General features: G+C 38.5%; 5 protein-coding genes across 5 annotated transcripts; 2 read left to right on the top strand and 3 right to left on the bottom strand.

The window, feature by feature from the left end:
- Window positions 1–395: 395 nt before the first annotated feature.
- On the top strand, window positions 396–1,125 carry PG986_012919 (Ankyrin repeat and protein kinase domain-containing protein; the record flags this gene model as incomplete). The annotated part of the gene is made up of 2 exons (XM_066849141.1): window positions 396–954; window positions 1,067–1,125. The coding sequence occupies 2 exons, from the start codon at window positions 396–398 to the stop codon at window positions 1,123–1,125; spliced, it is 618 nt and encodes a 205-aa protein (XP_066695837.1).
- A 65-nt stretch (window positions 1,126–1,190) lies between these two features.
- On the bottom strand, window positions 1,191–1,911 carry PG986_012918 (uncharacterized protein; the record flags this gene model as incomplete). The annotated part of the gene is made up of 3 exons (XM_066849140.1): window positions 1,191–1,227; window positions 1,301–1,815; window positions 1,870–1,911. 3 exons carry the CDS (start codon window positions 1,909–1,911, stop codon window positions 1,191–1,193), a joined length of 594 nt encoding a protein of 197 aa, XP_066695836.1.
- Window positions 1,912–14,588: 12,677 nt separating this feature from the next.
- PG986_012917 (uncharacterized protein) lies at window positions 14,589–15,118 on the bottom strand (the record flags this gene model as incomplete). Its single annotated transcript, XM_066849139.1, has 2 exons — window positions 14,589–14,782; window positions 14,935–15,118. The coding sequence occupies 2 exons, from the start codon at window positions 15,116–15,118 to the stop codon at window positions 14,589–14,591; spliced, it is 378 nt and encodes a 125-aa protein (XP_066695835.1).
- Window positions 15,119–16,278: 1,160 nt separating this feature from the next.
- PG986_012916 (MFS general substrate transporter) lies at window positions 16,279–18,089 on the top strand (the record flags this gene model as incomplete). Its single annotated transcript, XM_066849138.1, has 6 exons — window positions 16,279–16,512; window positions 16,593–16,692; window positions 16,791–16,987; window positions 17,046–17,104; window positions 17,154–17,399; window positions 17,465–18,089. 6 exons carry the CDS (start codon window positions 16,279–16,281, stop codon window positions 18,087–18,089), a joined length of 1,461 nt encoding a protein of 486 aa, XP_066695834.1.
- Window positions 18,090–18,180: 91 nt separating this feature from the next.
- Window positions 18,181–18,987, bottom strand: PG986_012915 (peroxygenase 3; the record flags this gene model as incomplete). The annotated part of the gene is made up of 1 exon (XM_066849137.1): window positions 18,181–18,987. One exon carries the CDS (start codon window positions 18,985–18,987, stop codon window positions 18,181–18,183), a length of 807 nt encoding a protein of 268 aa, XP_066695833.1.
- Between the last annotated feature and the right edge of the window lie 245 nt (window positions 18,988–19,232).

Below are 19,232 nucleotides of genomic sequence, written 5' to 3'. Positions count from 1 at the left end.
TGCGCCATCGGCGGTATTGGACGAAGGCGCACCACTGTCGCGTCCGCGCTTTCGGTTGGCTTGAATTTGGTGCGAATCAGCCATGTTTGCAGTGTCCTTGTCAATTGCAACCGCAAGTTTGGCAAGACGCGATGGAACGCGTCCATGCTCCGGGCATGATTTAGATGATTTGAGCCGCCGGTCCACTGTTCTCCAGGCCAATTGGCGGCTTCCCAGCATCCTCTAGCGCCAGGCACAGGGCCAAGGGCAGTCAATTAGTGGGTTTATGGGGTCGTTGTCTTCAACCGTCAAGTGTAATCATTTCAAGTACAGCATTCATCACTCTCAATATCAGCTGTTGGCGAGTATCGTATAATACACTTGACTGGTAGATAATCCCTTAAATCAACTCCATAATGGCACTTCATTCTCAAATAATACATCGATTGCCGCCAATATATATCGAGGCCCAGCCTTTTGCCATTGTCGTATTGCGCTGCACCGTCTGGCCACCTACCGCGGTAGACACTAGCGACAGGCATAGGCTTATTACCAAATCAAAGAAATCTGCGTACAGCACTGCGATGAGAACATTCGAAGAGCCCTGGAAAATCCACCAGAAACCCTTGCTGAGTTGTTTTGAACGAGCTCTTCGCCGTAGCAAGGCCCAGGGACATGGCCCGGCGGCTCAAATGGTGTTTCCTTGGATCGCTGGGGCCAAACGACTTCTGAACATTGCGGAGCCCCGCGAAGCCGTCGCAGTGGAAATTGGCCAGACATACACCGAGACGAGCCGGCTCTATAACGACACGGAGCATGTTGCCTCATGGTGTGAGAGCCTTGTTGAGGTTAACCTAGAGGACGACCTGATCCAGTTTGCGCACTCTACAGTCAGGAGCTTTCTGCTCGGGGAACCCGCTGACCCCGGGTTAAAGGACTTTCCCCTGGATCTTGAAGCATCTGATCACCTACTAGGTGAAATTTCAAGGTACTTATAATTAGAACAAGTAATATACTAGGCATTCGTATCGCTCCGTTGATGGATCCCTCACACACTACCCAGTAGTACGTTCTGAACGATCAGCAGAAACCCATGGCACCGAGGGCATGTGCCATTTTAAATCTTCTGAGCTGCCCCGTGATTGATATTCCGATTGGCTTTCTAGAACTTGATCCATGCCCTTGGATTTCATGAAAAAGACTGCATGCCCTTACAGGCAAGTGCCACCGCCCGAGGAGTTGATGATGCTAATAAGTTTCGAGTCAGTCGGTAAGGCTTCTGAAGTCTTGGTCTGTTTCTCGAGTCTCTCCCCTAACTTACCAGTTAGCGCCTGACTCGTCGCTGCACACGAAGACGCCACCATCCTCATCCTGTTGGCAGTTCAGGCCTTCGGCCTGCTTTTCGGCCACGCGTTCGAGCTGCGCGGAGTCGGAGCCACCGCCATTGTCGGCATTAGCGTCGGCATCTTCCTCCGCGTTGGCGTCGGCGTCAGTATCAGTGTTGTTGCCGGCGTTATCCGCGTTGTCTGCTTCCACGTCGGCGTCCGCGTCCGCGTCCGCGTCGGCGTCGGCATTTGCGTCATTCGTATTATCCGCATTGCCCGCATCTGCAGCCTCATCCTCATCTTCAGCTTCGTCGGCGTCATCGGCATCCTCGTCCTCGGCATCCTCGTCCTCGGCATCCTCGTCCTCGGCATCCTCGTCCTCGGCAGCGGCATCATCCTCGGCGGCTGCGTCATCAGCATTCGCCGCTTCATCAGCGTTCGCCGCGTTGTCAGCATCGGCGGCGTTGTTGATATTGGCGTTGTTGTTGTTGTCGGCAGCGTTGTCGTCAACCTAGGCGGCGTCATTGCCATCGATATTGCCGCAAGGTGTGGGCCTGGCCATGACGGTGCCAAGGAAGGCGAAGACGAGGAACTTCTGGACCTGCATGATGAGGGCGGAAGTAGGTAATAGTAAGTCAAGTATAGCAATAAGGAATATAGTAATAAGATTTAGTGGGCCGGCCAATAGGATGAATAACAGTGTAGTATATTATATCTGTATCGAACTAAGTGTGTCTGTCTCTCCGATGTAACTTCGATATAGTGGACGGTGGATGGCCCTATATATATGCTACAGCTCACATGGATCGGTATCACCTCCCACGGGGAACAGTGTGCACGCGATTGGAGATGCCAATGTTTGGTTTAGGCAAAATGGCGACACAGTGTTCCAGGCTAAGCTAGGCGTACAACTTAGCAGCTACAGTCTAAACATTTGTTTATTTTTATTCTTATAAACGTGGTGTGATATTATTATGTAACCTCTCGAGGTCGCCCGGTTGTTTATGCTAAATTTAAGCTTATTTATTCGACGATAAATAAGGCGATAAGTGAAATAGGGGGGCTATTAAACCGCTAAGCCTTATACACCGGTAAACTTATACGGTAATAGTCGTGAATCTTTAAATAAACTAAGGATAAATAGGGGTGATTAAAGTATATTTCGTATAAGCGGGGATATTAAACAGTTGAACGTAATTTTAAGGCGAAACGTATAATCGCTTACCGCTTTATTATTTAAATAATTATATAATTTAAAACGTGTTTACTTTAATTAATTAGCTTTTAATTTATCGGTTAACGTATATACTTTTTAACAAGTTAATTTAAAGCTTATTTAAAATAAAAAATAATATTTTAAGAGATTAAATATATAATTAAGTATATAATTAAGTATATAATTAAGCGAACGTTAAAAGCCGAATATAAATAATATTACACTTACTAATTTTAACGCACGCTAGTTTAAAGGTTAAATAAATCGAACGCGAAAACTATTATACTTATTTATATAATACTCTTTTTAAGTTAACGTAGTTTATTACTACGCGACGTATATTACTTAACGATTAATAGGCCCCACTAAGGGGATCACCTAGTTAGCCTGCCAGTGTGGTCTGTGCCGCTACACTAGCCCCACTGCTGGCCACCTTATTGCTAGCTCCACGCACAGCTAGCCTAGGTGATCTTCCTTCCTTTTTTATCACTTTATATGACTACGTCACCCCCTCACACAGTGCCATTAACGATACACTTTTTTTACTTCTCGACCTTTTTATATAAATTAATTTAATTATAATACTTAAAATTAATTACAACTACTCGTTATCCGATTTTTCGCTTAATTTTATATCGTTTTTATATATTCGCGTATTATAACTTATCTCGCCGTAAATATTATAACGCTTTTTATTAATTACCCTTCGCTTTAATAAACCCTTATTTTCACTTTTATTAAGCGTTAAACGCTTCTTTTTACCTTTTTATCCTATAACTATTAAAATTCCTTAATAATAAATTTTTTTTAAACTAAACTCGTAACTTTTTAATTCTTTAACGCTTAAAAAGTATTAAATTAACCTCCTTTAATATATATATCTTATCGCGTATAAGGGTTATTTTATAAGCTATTTTAATTATACCCTTCGCTATTTAATTTATTATATTTAAAATCGACGTTAAAGAGATTCCTTAATAAATAAACACCCTTTTCTTAATATAAATAACGTGGTTTACCACTACGCGACGTATATTACTTAACGACGTACTTTTTCCACTTTTTAATCTTTTTATATAAATTAATTTAATCACAACGCTTAAAATTAATTAAAACTACTCGATATTCGATTCCTCGCTTAATTTTATATTTTTTTATATATTCGCGTATTATAATTTATTTCGCCGTAAACATTATAATACCTTTTACCGGTCGTTTTCCGTTTCGACGAACCCTTATTTTTATTTTTATTAAGCGTTAAACGCTTTCTTTTTACTTTTTTATCCTATAGTTATTAAAATTCCTTAATAGTAAAGGCTTTTTTAAACTAAACTCGCGTTTTTTTAGCTCTTTAACGCTTAAAAAGTACTAAATTAGCTTCTTTTAATATATATATTTTATCGCGTATAAAGGTTATTTTATAGGTTATTTTAATTATACCTTTTACTATTTAGTTTATCGTATTTAAAATCGGCGTCGGAGAGCTTCTTTAATAGGTGGATACCTTCTTTTAATATAAATAGAGTGTTTAATTATTTATTAAAGGTTAGATAGCGTTTAAGGGTTATAGGTACTAGCCGTCTCTAAACGGGATAAGTTAAATATAGGCGTTCGGAGACGTATATCTAGCTTACTAATTACCTTATTAAGGTTATAAAGTATTAAACTAAATGCGTTAAATTTAAATTTAGTATTAGCTTCCGTAAAAATAATAAAATGCGCGGTTTTAAAAGCGATAAAGAATTTAAGCTTAGTAATATAGTTTATAAAAGCTTTAATAAATAACTCGATTTTTTTTAAATAAATACGCTTTAAAAGCGAATAAAGTATTATATCGAGAGGTTAAAATAAATATAATAAATAAGGAGGTATATTAATAATAATAATATCGTTATTTTAATAGTATACCTCGAATTTAACCGAAATATAGCTCTCGTAGCCGTCGAGAATTAAGAGGCGGTAATAACTTTTCATTTACGATTTAATATATTTATCGAAATATTTAATTTAATCCAGGCTTATTTCGTTATTAATCTAGCTATTAAAAGTCGGCTTAATTACTTAATCGCCCGGTAAATCGATTTCGCGGGATTAGTTTATAAGGTAATATTAGTTTTAAACGATTAAGAATAGCGGAATATATTAACTTTATAAATTAATATATTTAATCGCCGATACTTATTCCCGATTATTAAGCTAAACCGATTTCGCTTTTTTTACGCCGCTCGACGCGTATTACGATAAGTATTAACTCGATTATATTTATTATAAAGCCGGTTTCGTCGAAATTTTAAATATCTTCGTTAACGATCCCGTATTTCGCCTTTATATTCGCGACTAATATAAACCAGGTAAAAATAACTTTAAAATCCTCGTAAAAAACCTTTTAATAATCGTACTAACGATTTATTTTAATTTTTAAATCCGGGTTATAGTTAATAAAGCGCTTAACCTAATATTTACCGACGCGGTCGCCGCCGCGCGACACGATAAAAAGATTAACTATATCTTTCATATTAACGAAATCGGGAGGTATTCCTCGAATATTTAAATTAATTATATATTTATAAAGTACCTCTTTTTTAATTAAATTTATTTTATATCGTTTCGGTTAAATTTCGCGTTTTAAAGTTCAGCCGTAAATTTAATAGCGGAAAATTAATTCGGGTATATTATAAGCTTTTACTATTACTTTTTAGCTTATTTAATTTAATCCGTTTTATATCGCTTAAATTATTAAAACTATCCGATCTTTTTAAGATTAATTAAGCATTATAGTTATAAAAGTATTACGCGTTAAAATTTAATTATATTAGAATTAAATTAAAGTGCGTCGCTAAGTAATATACGTCGCGTAGTGGTAAACCACGTTAGAATATTTAGTTATTTATTAAGGGTTAAACAGCGTTTAAAAGTCGTAGGTACAAGCCGTTCTTAAACGGGATAAATTAAATATAAGTGTTTAGATATATATATATAGCTTATTAATTAATTCGTTAAGGTTATAAAGTATTAAATTAAACACGTTAAATCTAAATTTAATATTAGCTTCCGTAAAAACAATAAACTACACGGCTTTAAAAGCGATAAAAAACTCGAGTTTAATAATATAATTTATAAAAACCTTAATAAATAGCTCGATTTCTTTTAAATAAACACGCTTTAAAAGTAAATAAAATACTATATCGAGAAATTAAAGTAAATATAATAAATAGAAAAGTATATTAATAATAATAATATCGTTATCTTAGTAATATACCTCGAATTCGGCCGAAATATAGCTCATATAGTTATAAAGAATTAAAAGGCGGTAACGACCCTTCGTTTACGATTTAATATATTTATCGAAATACTTAATTTAATTTAAGCCTATTTTATTATCAATTTAATTATTAAAAGTCAGCTTAATTATTTAATTACCCGATAAATCGGTTTCGCGGGATTAATTTACGAGGTAATATTAACTTTAAACGATTAAAAAGGCGGAATATATTAACCCTATAAATTAATACATTTAATTATCGTTACTTATTCTCGATTACTAGGCTAAACTAACTTTACCTTTTTACGCCGCTCGGCGCGTATTATAACGAGTATTAACTCGATTATACCTATTATAAAATCGATTTCGTCGAAACTTTAAATATTTTTATTAACGATCCCGTATTTCGTTTTTATATTTATAATTAGTATAAATTAAATAGAAATAACTTTAGAATCTTCGTAAAAAACTTTTTAATAATCGTACTAATAATTTATTTTAATTTTTATGTCCGGGTTACGGTTAATAAAGCGTTTAATTTAATATTTATCGATACGATCGCCGCCGCGCGACGCGGCAAAGAGATTAGCTATATTTTCTATATTAGCGAGATTAGGAGGTATCTTTTAAATATTTAAATTAATTATATACTTATAAAGTAGCTTTTTTTTAATTAGATTTATTTTATATCGTTTTAATCGGATTTCGTATTTTAAAGTTCGGCTATAAATTCGATAGCGTAAAATTAATTCAAGTATATTATAACGTGGTTTACCACTACGCGACGTATATTACTTAGCGACGTACCTTAATTTAAGTTTAATATAATTAAACTTTAACGTATAATACTTTTATAATTATAATACCTAATTAATCCTAAGAAAATCGGATAGTTTTAATAATTTAAGCGATACGAAACGGACCGAATTAAATAAATTAAAAAGCAGTAACGTAATCTACGGTTTAATTAAACACACGGTCTAATTAAACATTTTCTAAGGCCTCGTATAACGAAATATAAATCAATTCTACCATAACGTATTTAATATATTAAAATCAATCGGAATCTTCTTTTTTAAATACTTTTATATTATTTTAATAAGTACGCGCATTATGCCCGGGCTCCCCGTAAATTTTATAGCGTCGCGGGCGCGTTTTAAGTTTTTTCGTACGACTATTACTTCGGCGCGATTTATTTTATAATTATTTATTAACGTTTTTTTTTAAAACTATAGGTTTTCTTTAGTTTATATACGAAGTAATTCTTTATCCTATAGCCGTTTTTTTTTCGTACGGCGGCGCCGGCTAAGTATTTTATTTATTTCTCGTAATGCGGTTATTTTACCCTTTAAAAGAGCGAGCCGGTATATTATTTACGTTATATTTTTCGTAATTTATTAAGTCCAGTTAAAATCGATATCGGAGAGCTATTTTAATACTATACGATACGGTTTCGAACGTATTCGGTTTAAAATTAGGCCTTAATCGGATTATTTAAAGTCTTTAATTCCTAAGGAATAAATAGGCCGGAAAACGTCCCCGGAAGTATTAAAGTACGTAGTTTTATATTTAACTATAAAATAATATATTCCGGATCGTACGGAACGAATCTTATCCCTTAAAAGCCTCTTTATATATTCGAAACGGTAAAAATCGCTTAGAACGCTTTTAAAAACGCTAATAAGAAGTTTTCCTTTAAAATATAAGTAATATACGCCCGTATAAAACTTTTAATTACTTTCCCGTACGCCTTTTTTAATATATAAAAACAGCCGATATTAAAAAATTAAAGTTTATATAACGAATAAAAAGGTATATAAAATATAATAATCGAGTTTTTTTATAGTAAAGTTTAAAAGCTATCGAGTAATAGCTTTTATAGCCGTTAAGGATTAATAGGCGGTAAATATTTTTCGTATAAAACTTCGTGTATTTATTAAAATATCGAATTTAGTCTTCGTTTTTTTTATTTATAGTTTAGCTATTTTTAATAATTACGATTACTTAGTTTTTTAATAATAAGCTGTTTTCGTACTAGAAAAAGAGGTACGTTTTCCCGATAAAAATAATATATAAAAAGATAACGTAACCGTATAATCCGACGCCCTGTATTACTATAACCTATTCCCGGTTCCTTTACTATACTACTTTAAGCTTTCCGCGTTAATTAAAGGTAATTACGATTATTTTAAACGAGATTTAGTTTATAAAAAACTCGGTTTCGTCGAAATTATATATATATCTTTTTTAAATTTTATATTTATTAATTATATTCCGTATAAAAGTAAACTACGCGTAATACGCGTCGAAATTTTCGTAAAAAACTCTTTAATAATCGATTTTTCGGTTAAAACGTGTCCGGAAATCTAATTATTATTATACGAAATTAGAGGCTTAGTTAACGCCGACGCGTCCCGTGTTATATAAATTAAGTAATCGATTCGCTATATTTTTAATACTATTTATTCGAAGCGGAAACGATTACGAATTTAAATTAATTATATATTATATAATTAATTATTTTTTAAAAATTCGTAAGTTTTTACGTTAACGATTACGTATTTCGTTATAAAATATTACCGCGACGCCGATAATATAAAGTTATATAGGGGATATTATATATTCGTATTGCGGCTCGTACGCGTAATTTAAGGTTTTTTAAAGCGTTTAAAGCGTTAATTATATATCGTTTTTTTTCTATTAATTTACTATCGTAGGTAATAAAAGTATAAAGCATAAAATATAAGTTGTACGGAATTAAAAGAAAGTGTTTAATTAGACCGTGTATTTAATTAAACCGTGAATTACGTTAGTAAAAGCTTATAATATACCCGAATTAACTTTACGCTATTAAATCTATAGCCGAACTTTAAAACGCGAAATCCGACCGAAATAACGTAAAATAAATTTAATTAAAAAAAGGTACCTCGTAAATATATAATTAATTTAAATATTTAAAGGATACCTCCTGATTTCGTTAATATAAAAAATATAGCTAACGTGGTTTACCACTACGCGACGTATATCACTTAGCGACGCACCTTTTTTACTTCTCGACCCTTTTATATAAATTAATTTAACTATAACGCTTAAAATTAATTAAAACTACTCGCTATCCGATTTTTCGCTTAATTTTATATCTTTTTTATATATTCGCGTATTATAACCTGTTTCGTCGTAAATATTATAACGCCTTTTACTGGTTGCTCTTCGCTTTAACGAACCCCTATTTTTATTTTTATCGGGCGCTGAACGCTTTTTTTTTGCCTTTTCGTTTTATAGTTACTAAAATTTCTTAATAATAAGGGCTTTTTTAAGCTAGACTCGCGACTTTTTAGCTCTTCGGCGTTTAAAAAATGCTAAATTAGCCTTCTTTAATATATATATTTTATTACGTATAAAGGTTATTTTATAAACTATTTTAGTTATACTTTTCGTTATTTAGTTTACCGTATTCAAAATTAGCGTCGGAAAGCTTCTTTAATAGGTAGATACCCTCTTTTTAATATAAATAAAGTGCTTAGTTATTTATTAGGGTTAGACGGCGTTTAAGGGTCGTAGGTACTGGCCGTCCCTAAACGGGATAGGTTAAATATAAACGTCCGGAAACGTATATTTAGCTTATTAATTACTTCGTTAAGGTTATAAGGTACTAAATTAAATACGCTGAATCTAGATTTAATATTAATTTCCGTAAAAATAGTAAAATACGCGGCTTTAAAGGCGATAAAAAATTTAAGCTTAATAATATAGTTTATAGAAGCCTTAATAAATAGCTCGATTTTTTTCGAATAAGTACGTTTTAAAGGCGAATAAAGTGTTATATCGAAAAGTTAAAGTAAGTGCGATAAATAAGGAGGTATACTAATAATAATAATATCGTTATCCTGGTAATATATTTCGAATTCGGCCGAAATATAGCTCTCGTAGCCGTTAAGAATTAAAAGGCGGTAGCGATTCTTCGTTTGCGATTTAATATATTTATCGAAATATTTAATTTAATTTAGGCCTATTTCATTATTAATCTAATTATTAAAAATCGGCTTAATTATTTAATTACCCGGTAAATCGGTTTCGCGGGATTAGTTCGCGAGGTAATATTAGCTTTAAACGATTAAAAACGGCGGAATATATTAGCTTTACGAATTAATATATTTAATCGCCGTTATTTATTCCCGATTATTAAGCTAAACCGATTTCGCTTTTTTATATTACTCGGCGCGTATTACGATAAATATTAACCCGATTATGCTTATTATAAAGCCGGTCTCGTCGAAATTTTAAATGTTTTCGTTAACGATCCCGTATTTCGCTTTTATATTCGCGACCAGCGTAAACTAAATAAAAATAACTTTAAAATTTTCGTAAAAAACTTTTTAATAATTATACCGACGATTTATTTTAATTTTTAGGTTCGGGTTATAATCGATAAAACGCTTAACTTAATATTTATTAACGCGGTCGCCGCCGCGTAACGCGGTAAGGAAATTAGTTATATTTTTTATATTAAAAAAATCGGGAGGTATTCCTCGGATATCTAGATTACTTATATATTTACGAAGTACTTTTTTTTAATTAAATTTATTTTACGTTGTTTCGGTCGAATTTCGCGTTCTAAAGTTCGGCCGTAGATTTAATAGCGTAAAATTAATTCGGGTATATTATAAGCTTTTATTGTTACTTTTTAGCTTATTTAATTCGGTTCGTTTCGTATCGTTTAAATTGCTAAAACTATCCGATCTTCTTAAGATTAATTAGGCATTATAATTATAAAGGTATTACGCGTTAAAGTTTAATTATATTAGAATTAAATTAAGGTGCGTCGCTAAGTGATATGCGTCGCGTAGTGGTAAACCACGTTAATCTTTTTACCGCGTTACGAGGCGGCGACCACGTCGGTAAGCATTAGGTTAAGCGCTTTATTAACCGTAACCCGGACTTAAAAATTAAAATAAATTATCGATACGATTACTAAAAGGCTTTTTATAAGGATTTTAAAATTATTTCTACCTAGTTTACGCTGGTCGCGAATATAAAAGCGAAAGACGAGATCGTCAACGAAAATATTTAGAATTTCGACGAGACCGGCTTTATAATAGGTATAATCGGGTTAATGCTCGTTAAAATACGTACCGAGCGGCGTAAAAAGGCGAAATCGATCCAGTTTAATAATCGGGAATAAATAATAGTAATTAAATATATTAATTCGTAGGGCTAGTGTATTCCGCCGTTCTTAATTATTTAAAGCTAATATTACCTCGCGAATTAATCTCGCGAAACCGATTTACCGGGTAATTAAATAATTAAACCGATTTCTAATAATTAAACTAATAATAAAACAGGCTTAAACTAAATTAAACACTTCGATAAATATATTAGATCGTAAATAAAAAGTCGCTACCGCCTCTTAATTCTTAACGGCTATAAAAGCTATATTTCGGCCGAATTTAAAGTATATTATTAAAATAACGATATTATTATTATTAATATACTTCCCTATTTATCGTACTTATTTTAACTTTTTAATATAGCACTTTCTTCGTTTTTAAAACGTGTTTATTCGAAAGAAATCGAGCTATTTATTAAAGCTTTTATAAACTATATTGTTAAGCTCGAGTTCTTTATCGCTTTTAAAGCCGCGTATTTTATTGTTTTTACGGAAGTTAATATTAAATCTGGATTCAGCGTATTTAATTTAATACCTTATAACCTTAACGAAGTAATTAATAAGTTAAATATATATCTCCGGACGCTTACACTTAACCTATCCCGTTTAAAGACGGCTAATATCTATAACCCTTAAACGCTGTCTAACCCTTAATAAATAATGAAACACTCTATTTATATTAAAAAGAGGGTATTTATTTATTAAAAAAACTCTTCGACGTCGATTTTAAATATAGTAAACTAAATAGCGAAAAGTATAATTAAAATAGCTTATAAAATAACCTTTAACGTGGTTTACTACTACGCGACGTATATTACTTAGCGACGCACCTTAATTTAATTCTAATATAATTAATCTTTAACGCGTAATACCTTTATAATTATAATGCCTAATTAATCCTAAAAAGATCGGATAGTTTTAATAATTTAAATAATACGAAACGGACCAAATTAAATAAGCCAAAGAGTAATAATAAAAGCTTATAATATACCCGAATTAATTTTACGCCATCGAATCCACGGCCGAACTTTAAAACGCGAAATCCGACCGAAACAACGTAAAATAAATCTAATTAAAGAAAAGGTATTTCGTAAACATATAATTAATTTAAATATCCGAAAAATACCTCCTAATTTTACTAATATAAAAAATATAACTAATTTCTTTACCGCGTTACGCGGCGGCGACCGCGTCGGTAAGTATTAAATTAAACGCTTTATCGACCGTAACCCGGACTTAAAAATTAAAATAAATCGTCGGTACGATTATTAAAAAGTTTTTACGAGGATTCTAAAGTTATTTTTATTTAGTTTACGCTAATCGCGAATATAAAAACGAAATACGGGATCGTTAACGAAAATATTTAAAATTTCGACGAAACCGGCTTTATAATAAATATAATCGGGTTAATATTCGTTATAATATACGCCGAGCAGCGTAAAAAAACGAAATCGGTTTAACTTAATAATCGGGAATAAATAATAACGATTAAATATATTAATTCGTAGGGTTAATATATTCCGCCGTTTTTAATCGTTTAAAATTAATATTACCTCGCGAACTAGTCTCGCGAAATCGATTTACCGGGCAACTAAATAATTAAGCCAATTTTTAATAGCTGGACTAATAACGAAACAGGCCTAGATTAAATTAAGCACTTCGATAAATATATTAAATCGTAAACGAAGGGTCGCTACCGCTTTTTAATTCTCGACGGCCACGAAAACTATATTTCGGCCGAATTCGAAGTATACTATTAAAATAACGATATTATTACTATTAATATACCTCCTTATTTATCGTACTTGTTTTAACCTTTCGATATAATACTTTATTCGTTTTTAAAGCGTGCTTATTCGAAAGAAATCGAGTTATTTATTAAAGTTTTTATAAACTATATTATTAAGCTCGAGTTTTTTATCGCCTTTAAAACTGCGCATTTTACTATTTTTACGGAAGCTAATATTAAATCTAGATTTAGCGTATTTAATTTAATACCTTATAACCTTAACGAGGTAATTAATAAGCTAGATATACGTCTTTGGACGCCTATATTTAACCTATTCCGTTTAAGGACGGCCAGTACCTATAACCCTTAAACGCTGTTTAACCTTTAATAAATAATTAAGTACTTTATTTATATTAAAAAAAAGGTGTCTACCTATTAAAGAAGCTCTTCGACGCCGATTTTAGATGCGGTAGACCAGATGGCGAAGAGTATAATTAAAATGGCCTATAAAATAACCCTTATACGTAATAGGATATATATACTAAAGGAGGCTAATTTAGCATTTTTTAAGCGCCGGAGAGCTAAAAAGTCGCGAATTTACCTTAAAAAAGCCTTTATTATTAAGGAATCTCAGCAGCTATAAGACGAGAAAACAAAAAAAAGCGTTCAGCGCCCGATAAAAATAAAAATAGGGGTTCGTTAAAATAAAAAGTAACCGGTGGAAAGCGTTATAATATCTGCGGCGAGACAGGTCACAATACGCGAATATGTAAAAAAGATATAGAATTAAGCGAGAAATCGAATAGCGAGTAGTTTTAATTAATTTTAAGCGTTATAGTTAAATTAATTTATATAAAAGGGTTAAGAAGTAGAAAAGGTGCGTCGCTAAGTGATATGCGTCGCGTAGTGGTAAACCACGTTAAGCTTTTATTACTATTTTTTAGCTTATTTAATTTAATCCGTTTCGTATCGTTTAAATTATTAAAACTATTTAATCTTTTTAGGATTAATTAAGTATTATATTTATAAAAGTATTACACATTAAAGTTTAATTATATTAGAATTAAATTAAAGTATATCGTTAAATAATATACGTCGCGTAATAATAAACCACGTTATAATACTTTTTATAATACTTTTTACAGTATTTTTTATAATACTCTTTACGCCTTATAACGACCTTAAAAAGTTAAATTAACCGGCTTAAAATCGGCTAAATTATTTAATTAAAATTCGTCGATATAATTAACTAGTCTCGAAATAAAACGAAAAAAACGAAACGACGATTAGCCGGCTTTTTTTTACTTTTAATTAAAGGGTTAAAATAAATACACTGCTAGATTTTCGGCTAATATATAAAAAAGGGGGCCGTTATCGAACGTATACTTCTAACCCCTTTAAAGAAATATGCGCGGCTTAAAAAGCTCAGCTAGCTAACTAGAGTAAACACGTCTTTAAACCACTCGATAGAAGTTAGCGAGAGTTAATAGCATGTGCCACCCACGGCCCGCTGATTAATATACGCTACTCGTATGTCTCTACACATCTTGAAATTCCAGGATATCCAACTCAAAGGCCGAGCCTTCCCGAACACTTTTCCCTCTCAAACCCAACGCTCCCACAGCATACCCGAGTCGAGGATGTCGAAAGCCGTCGGATTTGGTCGACCAACCGCCCACTATGAATCTGTCAGTGAACCGCCAGTTCATCTCACTCAAATTTGGCGAACCGATAATGGAAGCAGCGGCCAGTCGGAGTTGAGGGGAAGCTGGAAGAGGACAATTATAAATCCACTGCTTACCAGGGGCGCAACGTATCCCGTGACGTTGTATCTTTTGTTACTGTTGGATTTTAGTCCTTTGATCAGCACTGGGACATCCTCCAATAAAGGCAGGAACTCCGGGGGCAGCCTACCTCATCTCTTGAGTCCACTGGAAGGAAATGGCCACGTCTGGCTTTGGGTACTTAGGGCTTGGCTGCACCCTGGCCGACAGCCCGCCAAAGGTGCCGCCATCCGAAGTCTCTCCCACCTGCCTGCTTGCGGTGCAGCCTATGTAGCCGGTCTGGTTGGGCGACTCGGCGGTGGACTCCCCTTCACAAGTGCCTGTGAAAGACGGGGTCGATGGAGCCCCATAGACGCTGGGGGGTCAAAGACCGGGGCCGAGATGTCGAATACTAATCGTCGCGGGATGTTTCCGGGTTAGGGTCGCTGGGCCTGTCCGTACGACAGCTGCCAGTAGGTAGGTTGTAACTTACCGTAGTGGTAGCGTGCAACCTCGCCCGCGAGCTCCGCGGTGCGCCAGTTCGATATGTTCCAGTAGTAGACCTCATAAGCCCAGCCCGGGTTCTTCCCCGGCTGAGTGGTCCCTTGGGCCGCCGGCAGAGCGGCGGCTGCAATTGCGGCAAGGCCAGCTAGGAAGAGTAGTGTAGAGATCTGCATATCTGGTTCGGACTAGTTTGACGGTATGGAACCATAAACCCGGTTACGAAATTTAGACTAATGCGACACTGCTGCTAGAAATCGCACGTAAACTGCCCGTATTTATAACCTCCCCCGGCCGCCTGCTTTCCCAAAATGGAAACCTCGGCCCTCCACCCACCGAAGAAGGATTCAGGTGGCTTGATTTGCCTAAAGTCCATACGAACCAGGAGTTAGAAGTCCGCTTGCTTGATTGGAAGCAAGGCGGTGTGTACCACCAATTGCTTTCTGGCTAGAGAGTCAGAATACGAGGTCCCTTGCAGACAAAATACCAATACCACCGATAGCCCTTTAGAGCCCTGCATTCTATGTCCCGGTGGCCGCTATACCGGGAAAGGATCGACCGACATAGCTCCATGCTCATCCGCGTCGCACAGATCACTAATCAATGAGATGGTAACGGTATAGCAAACACAATATAGAGACTTGTTAGTCCCAATGCCGAGATTACGGGATATCGCCTCGCCGGCGTAAGATATATGTCCAACAAGATAAAGGCTGAATGGAGCAAGGAAAGTAATTAAGAGCCGGCAACAAGCCGACATACTTGACGACATTCATCCAAAGGCAGTGCAGTTGTAGTGCGAGGTAACAGAAGTGGCGTTACAGACTTACCGTAGTGAGCAGAGCCCCAGGACACTAGCGTGGCTCCTCGACCTAATCATAGGGTTTCGAGTCAAAATAGAGTTTGAATTCAACTGGCCAAAATAGGAATGCGGGAATTAGGACGCACGGATGGGGACGGCCTCACCCGCTCGGCTGTCTTCAGAAGACATGAAGAGACGTCGGCGACTCGGCGTAGCCTGGCAGAGCGATGAGGGTTTTCAAACTCTTCTATCAGCACGCACTGACGAGGTGCATGAGATGGAAATGTGTAAAGCTAGACAGAGCTGAAAAGATCGTTGCTGACCTTGCATGTGAGGAGGGCCTTGTCGCCTGGAGTCATGATCGGACCTTCATGACTAGCGCTTTCATCCCAAGTTATAGGGACCACAGCGGCTCAGCAGGGCTCGTGGTAGGAGAAGCGGGGAGAATGGGAATATTTAGTTGATACAAACCTCTCGCTACTTCAAATGAGACTTGGTCCTTGTCGACTGTTGCTTCTGCCTATCTGTCCAAGTATGTTGGGGAGAGCCACCTCTTGGGCGCAGCGCCTGCTGCGGTCTCCTGGGGAATATGTCACAGTGGCCGAGGAGAGGCTGGTGCGGAAGCTGGACCTCATGATCTGTCCCATTTTCTTTCTCATCAACTTCGCTAGCATCCTCGACCGCTCCAACATCGGCAATGCGAAAATTCAGGGCATGGACCGAGACCTGGGCCTGAATATAGGGAATCGATATAATATTGTCCTCGTGGTGAGCATCAGAAAGCCTCGGAATATCCTTACCCCATCACGCTTTGATCGTTCTGCTGACATCTCGATGATGCATGCCAGATCTTCTTCGTGCCCTACATACTCCTCGAGCTTCCCAGCAATCTGATCGTCCACCACGTCCGGCCGTCGTATTATATATCTGCGTTAATATTCTCCTGTGGTTCGTAACAGCGCAGAAGGGAGAGAAGAAAATATACCGCCCGTCGAAATAGGAAAGCAAAACTGTCTAACAGACTTTGGGTTCTGGCCCGTATTTAGGAATTGTGGTCATGTGCGAAGGCTTCGTCAACACCTACCAAGCTTTGATCGGCCTCCGGTTCCTCCTCGGCGTCCTCGAGGCCGGCATCTTCCCCGGTATCTTGTACGTGACGTCCATGTACTATAAACGGTTCGAGTACCAGAGGCGTCTGACGGCCATCTGGAGCTCCGCGATCCTGTCGAACGCGTTTGGAGGAGTGAGTTGGCATTCTAATCGTGATTTCCCTCAGCGGACTGACGAATCCTCTCCGGCAGCTTTTGGCATATTCAATCGCGCATCTCGATGGCCATTATGGGTATGCGGCATGGCGATGGTATGAAAGAAGCGCAGTACCCAATGTCTGTTGATCTGGCATTCTAAAGTGCTGACGTGACTTGCCTTCACCCCCCTGCTAGGATCTTCATCATCGAAGGGGCCATCACGGCCTTCTTCGGAGGGATCGCCTTCTTCTGGATCCCCGACTGGCCCGAACAGAACAAGTACCTGAGCATGGCAGATAAAGGGATGATCCGGCAGCGGCTTCTGTCTGATCAGCCGGCGGTCGAAGAGCCCGAGATGACCCTCCACCAACTGGGTGTCATTTTGCTCGACTGGAAGATTTGGATAAGGTAGGTATCCTCCTAGTAGTAGAGGATCCGAAGGCGAACTGAACTGACGTGATCAACGAGTAAAGCGCATTGAACGCCTTCAGCGGCATAGTCACCGTCTACGCCATAGCCTCCTTCCTCCCCACCATCCTCAACGAGTTCGGCTGGGACGTGGTCGACGTCCAGCTGCACACCATCCCCGTCTGGGCCGTCGCCTTCCTCGTCGCGGCCCTCGTCTCCTGGGCCTCGGACCGGCTGCAGCACCGCAGCCTCTTCATCCTGGCCCTAGTCATCCCGCCCACCGTCGGGTACGCGATCCTGCTGCGCCAGGAGGCCTTCTCGCGCCGCGCGCAGTACGCCGCCACGTTCCTCGTCGTCCTCGGCATCCCCACGACGCCCGTCGTCTACGCGTGGCTCATGAACAACCTGCGCGGCCACGGGCGCCGCGCGGTCGGGTCCGCGGTGGTGAACAGCGTGGGCAACTGCGGCGGGGTCGTGGCGTCGAATGTCTTCTTGGCGCGCGCGGGGCCGCGGTACTATGCAGGATACGGGACGGCGCTGGCGTGCATATGGATCACGGGGATAGGGGCGGCGGTTATGGCCGCGGCGATGTACATGGCGAACCGGACGCGGGAGCGCCGAGAGCTTACCGGCATGGCGGAGACGGAGGAGGCCCACGGGAATGGACCCGCTTATGAGTACACTTTGTAGGACGAAGGACTTGGTCAAATATATGGAATGGCACACTCCACACTTTTTGGGTGTTGATGCGGGATCTAAGGCGTCTTCTAGATCCAATAGCTCAGTTGAGGAGCAGGGCCTTCTGGTCGTCTCCCAGCCCTGCATCCTCGTCCGCACTCGCCGGTGACTGTTGCGCCTTCAGCTCCCAATTCTTCCAAGTTCTGCCGTTCCACATGCCGCTCACAAGATCTTCGAACCCGTATCCCTTCTGCCACGCCGGCTCCGTCTCGTCCCTTCTCCTACGCCCGTCCGCAATACGCCAAAACAGAGACCCGTCGTAACAAGCCTTGAGATCCTCCCGCCAAACGCGCCCATCCTGCTGCAAGAGCAACCAGGTAGTCCACCACTCCATAAAGCTAAAAGCCCAGCCCGCGACGTCGGCCGCGCACCGGTTCCGCCCAATCATGCGCCAGAGCTCCCCCGCGCTCAGCCCGCCCGTGCCGCGCTCGTCGTAGCGCGCAAACAGCTCGTCGAACATGGGCTCGCGCAGCTGCCCGTCGATGTCGTAGACGCCCGTGTCGCTGCCGTGCTTGGCCTTGTGGATGCTCGCGACGTGGATGCGGAGCCGCCAGTCCGGCACGGGCGAGTGCGCGAGGCGCGTCGGGTACGAGAAGAAGAGCGGGATCAGCAGGGCGCCGAGGGAGAAGAGGACGGAGAAGCCCAGAGCGCGGAAGCCGGCGTACACGTCCAGGGGGCGGATGATGCCGTCGCGGTCTTGGTCCCAGAAGGCGATGTGGCGTTGCAGGGGGGACATGGACTGTTGCTGTTGGCCGGCGGCGGCGGCGGTGGGCTTCGTGGTGTCGCAGTGGACTTGCTTCGACTCGCGGCCGTTCGAGGAGCGACTTCGCAGCGTCTGCTCGGTCGACATCTTGCAGTATCGTTCGAAATTGGTCATGGCGCCGAGACCTTTTGACAAAATGATCGAATTGGACAATCGGGGGGGATAGCTGACTACATGCGCCTTGGGAGCTGAAATCGGCATGTCAACATGGCGTCATGACCGGTTGCACAATATCACCATGCATAATCGGATATTCCCAATGCGATATCTAGGGCGCCCCCTGCAAGCCCTGCATCAATGGAAAATAGAAAGCAAGACCGTTCCAATTGGCG

The sequence above is a fragment of the Apiospora aurea genome (genome assembly GCF_038362705.1).
Source record: "Apiospora aurea strain CBS 24483 chromosome Unknown utg000008l_segment0_segment0, whole genome shotgun sequence".
NCBI lineage: Eukaryota > Fungi > Ascomycota > Sordariomycetes > Amphisphaeriales > Apiosporaceae > Apiospora > Apiospora aurea.
The sequence above is the reverse complement of the archived record's forward strand: the minus strand, read 5'-3'. Positions and strand labels throughout refer to the sequence as shown.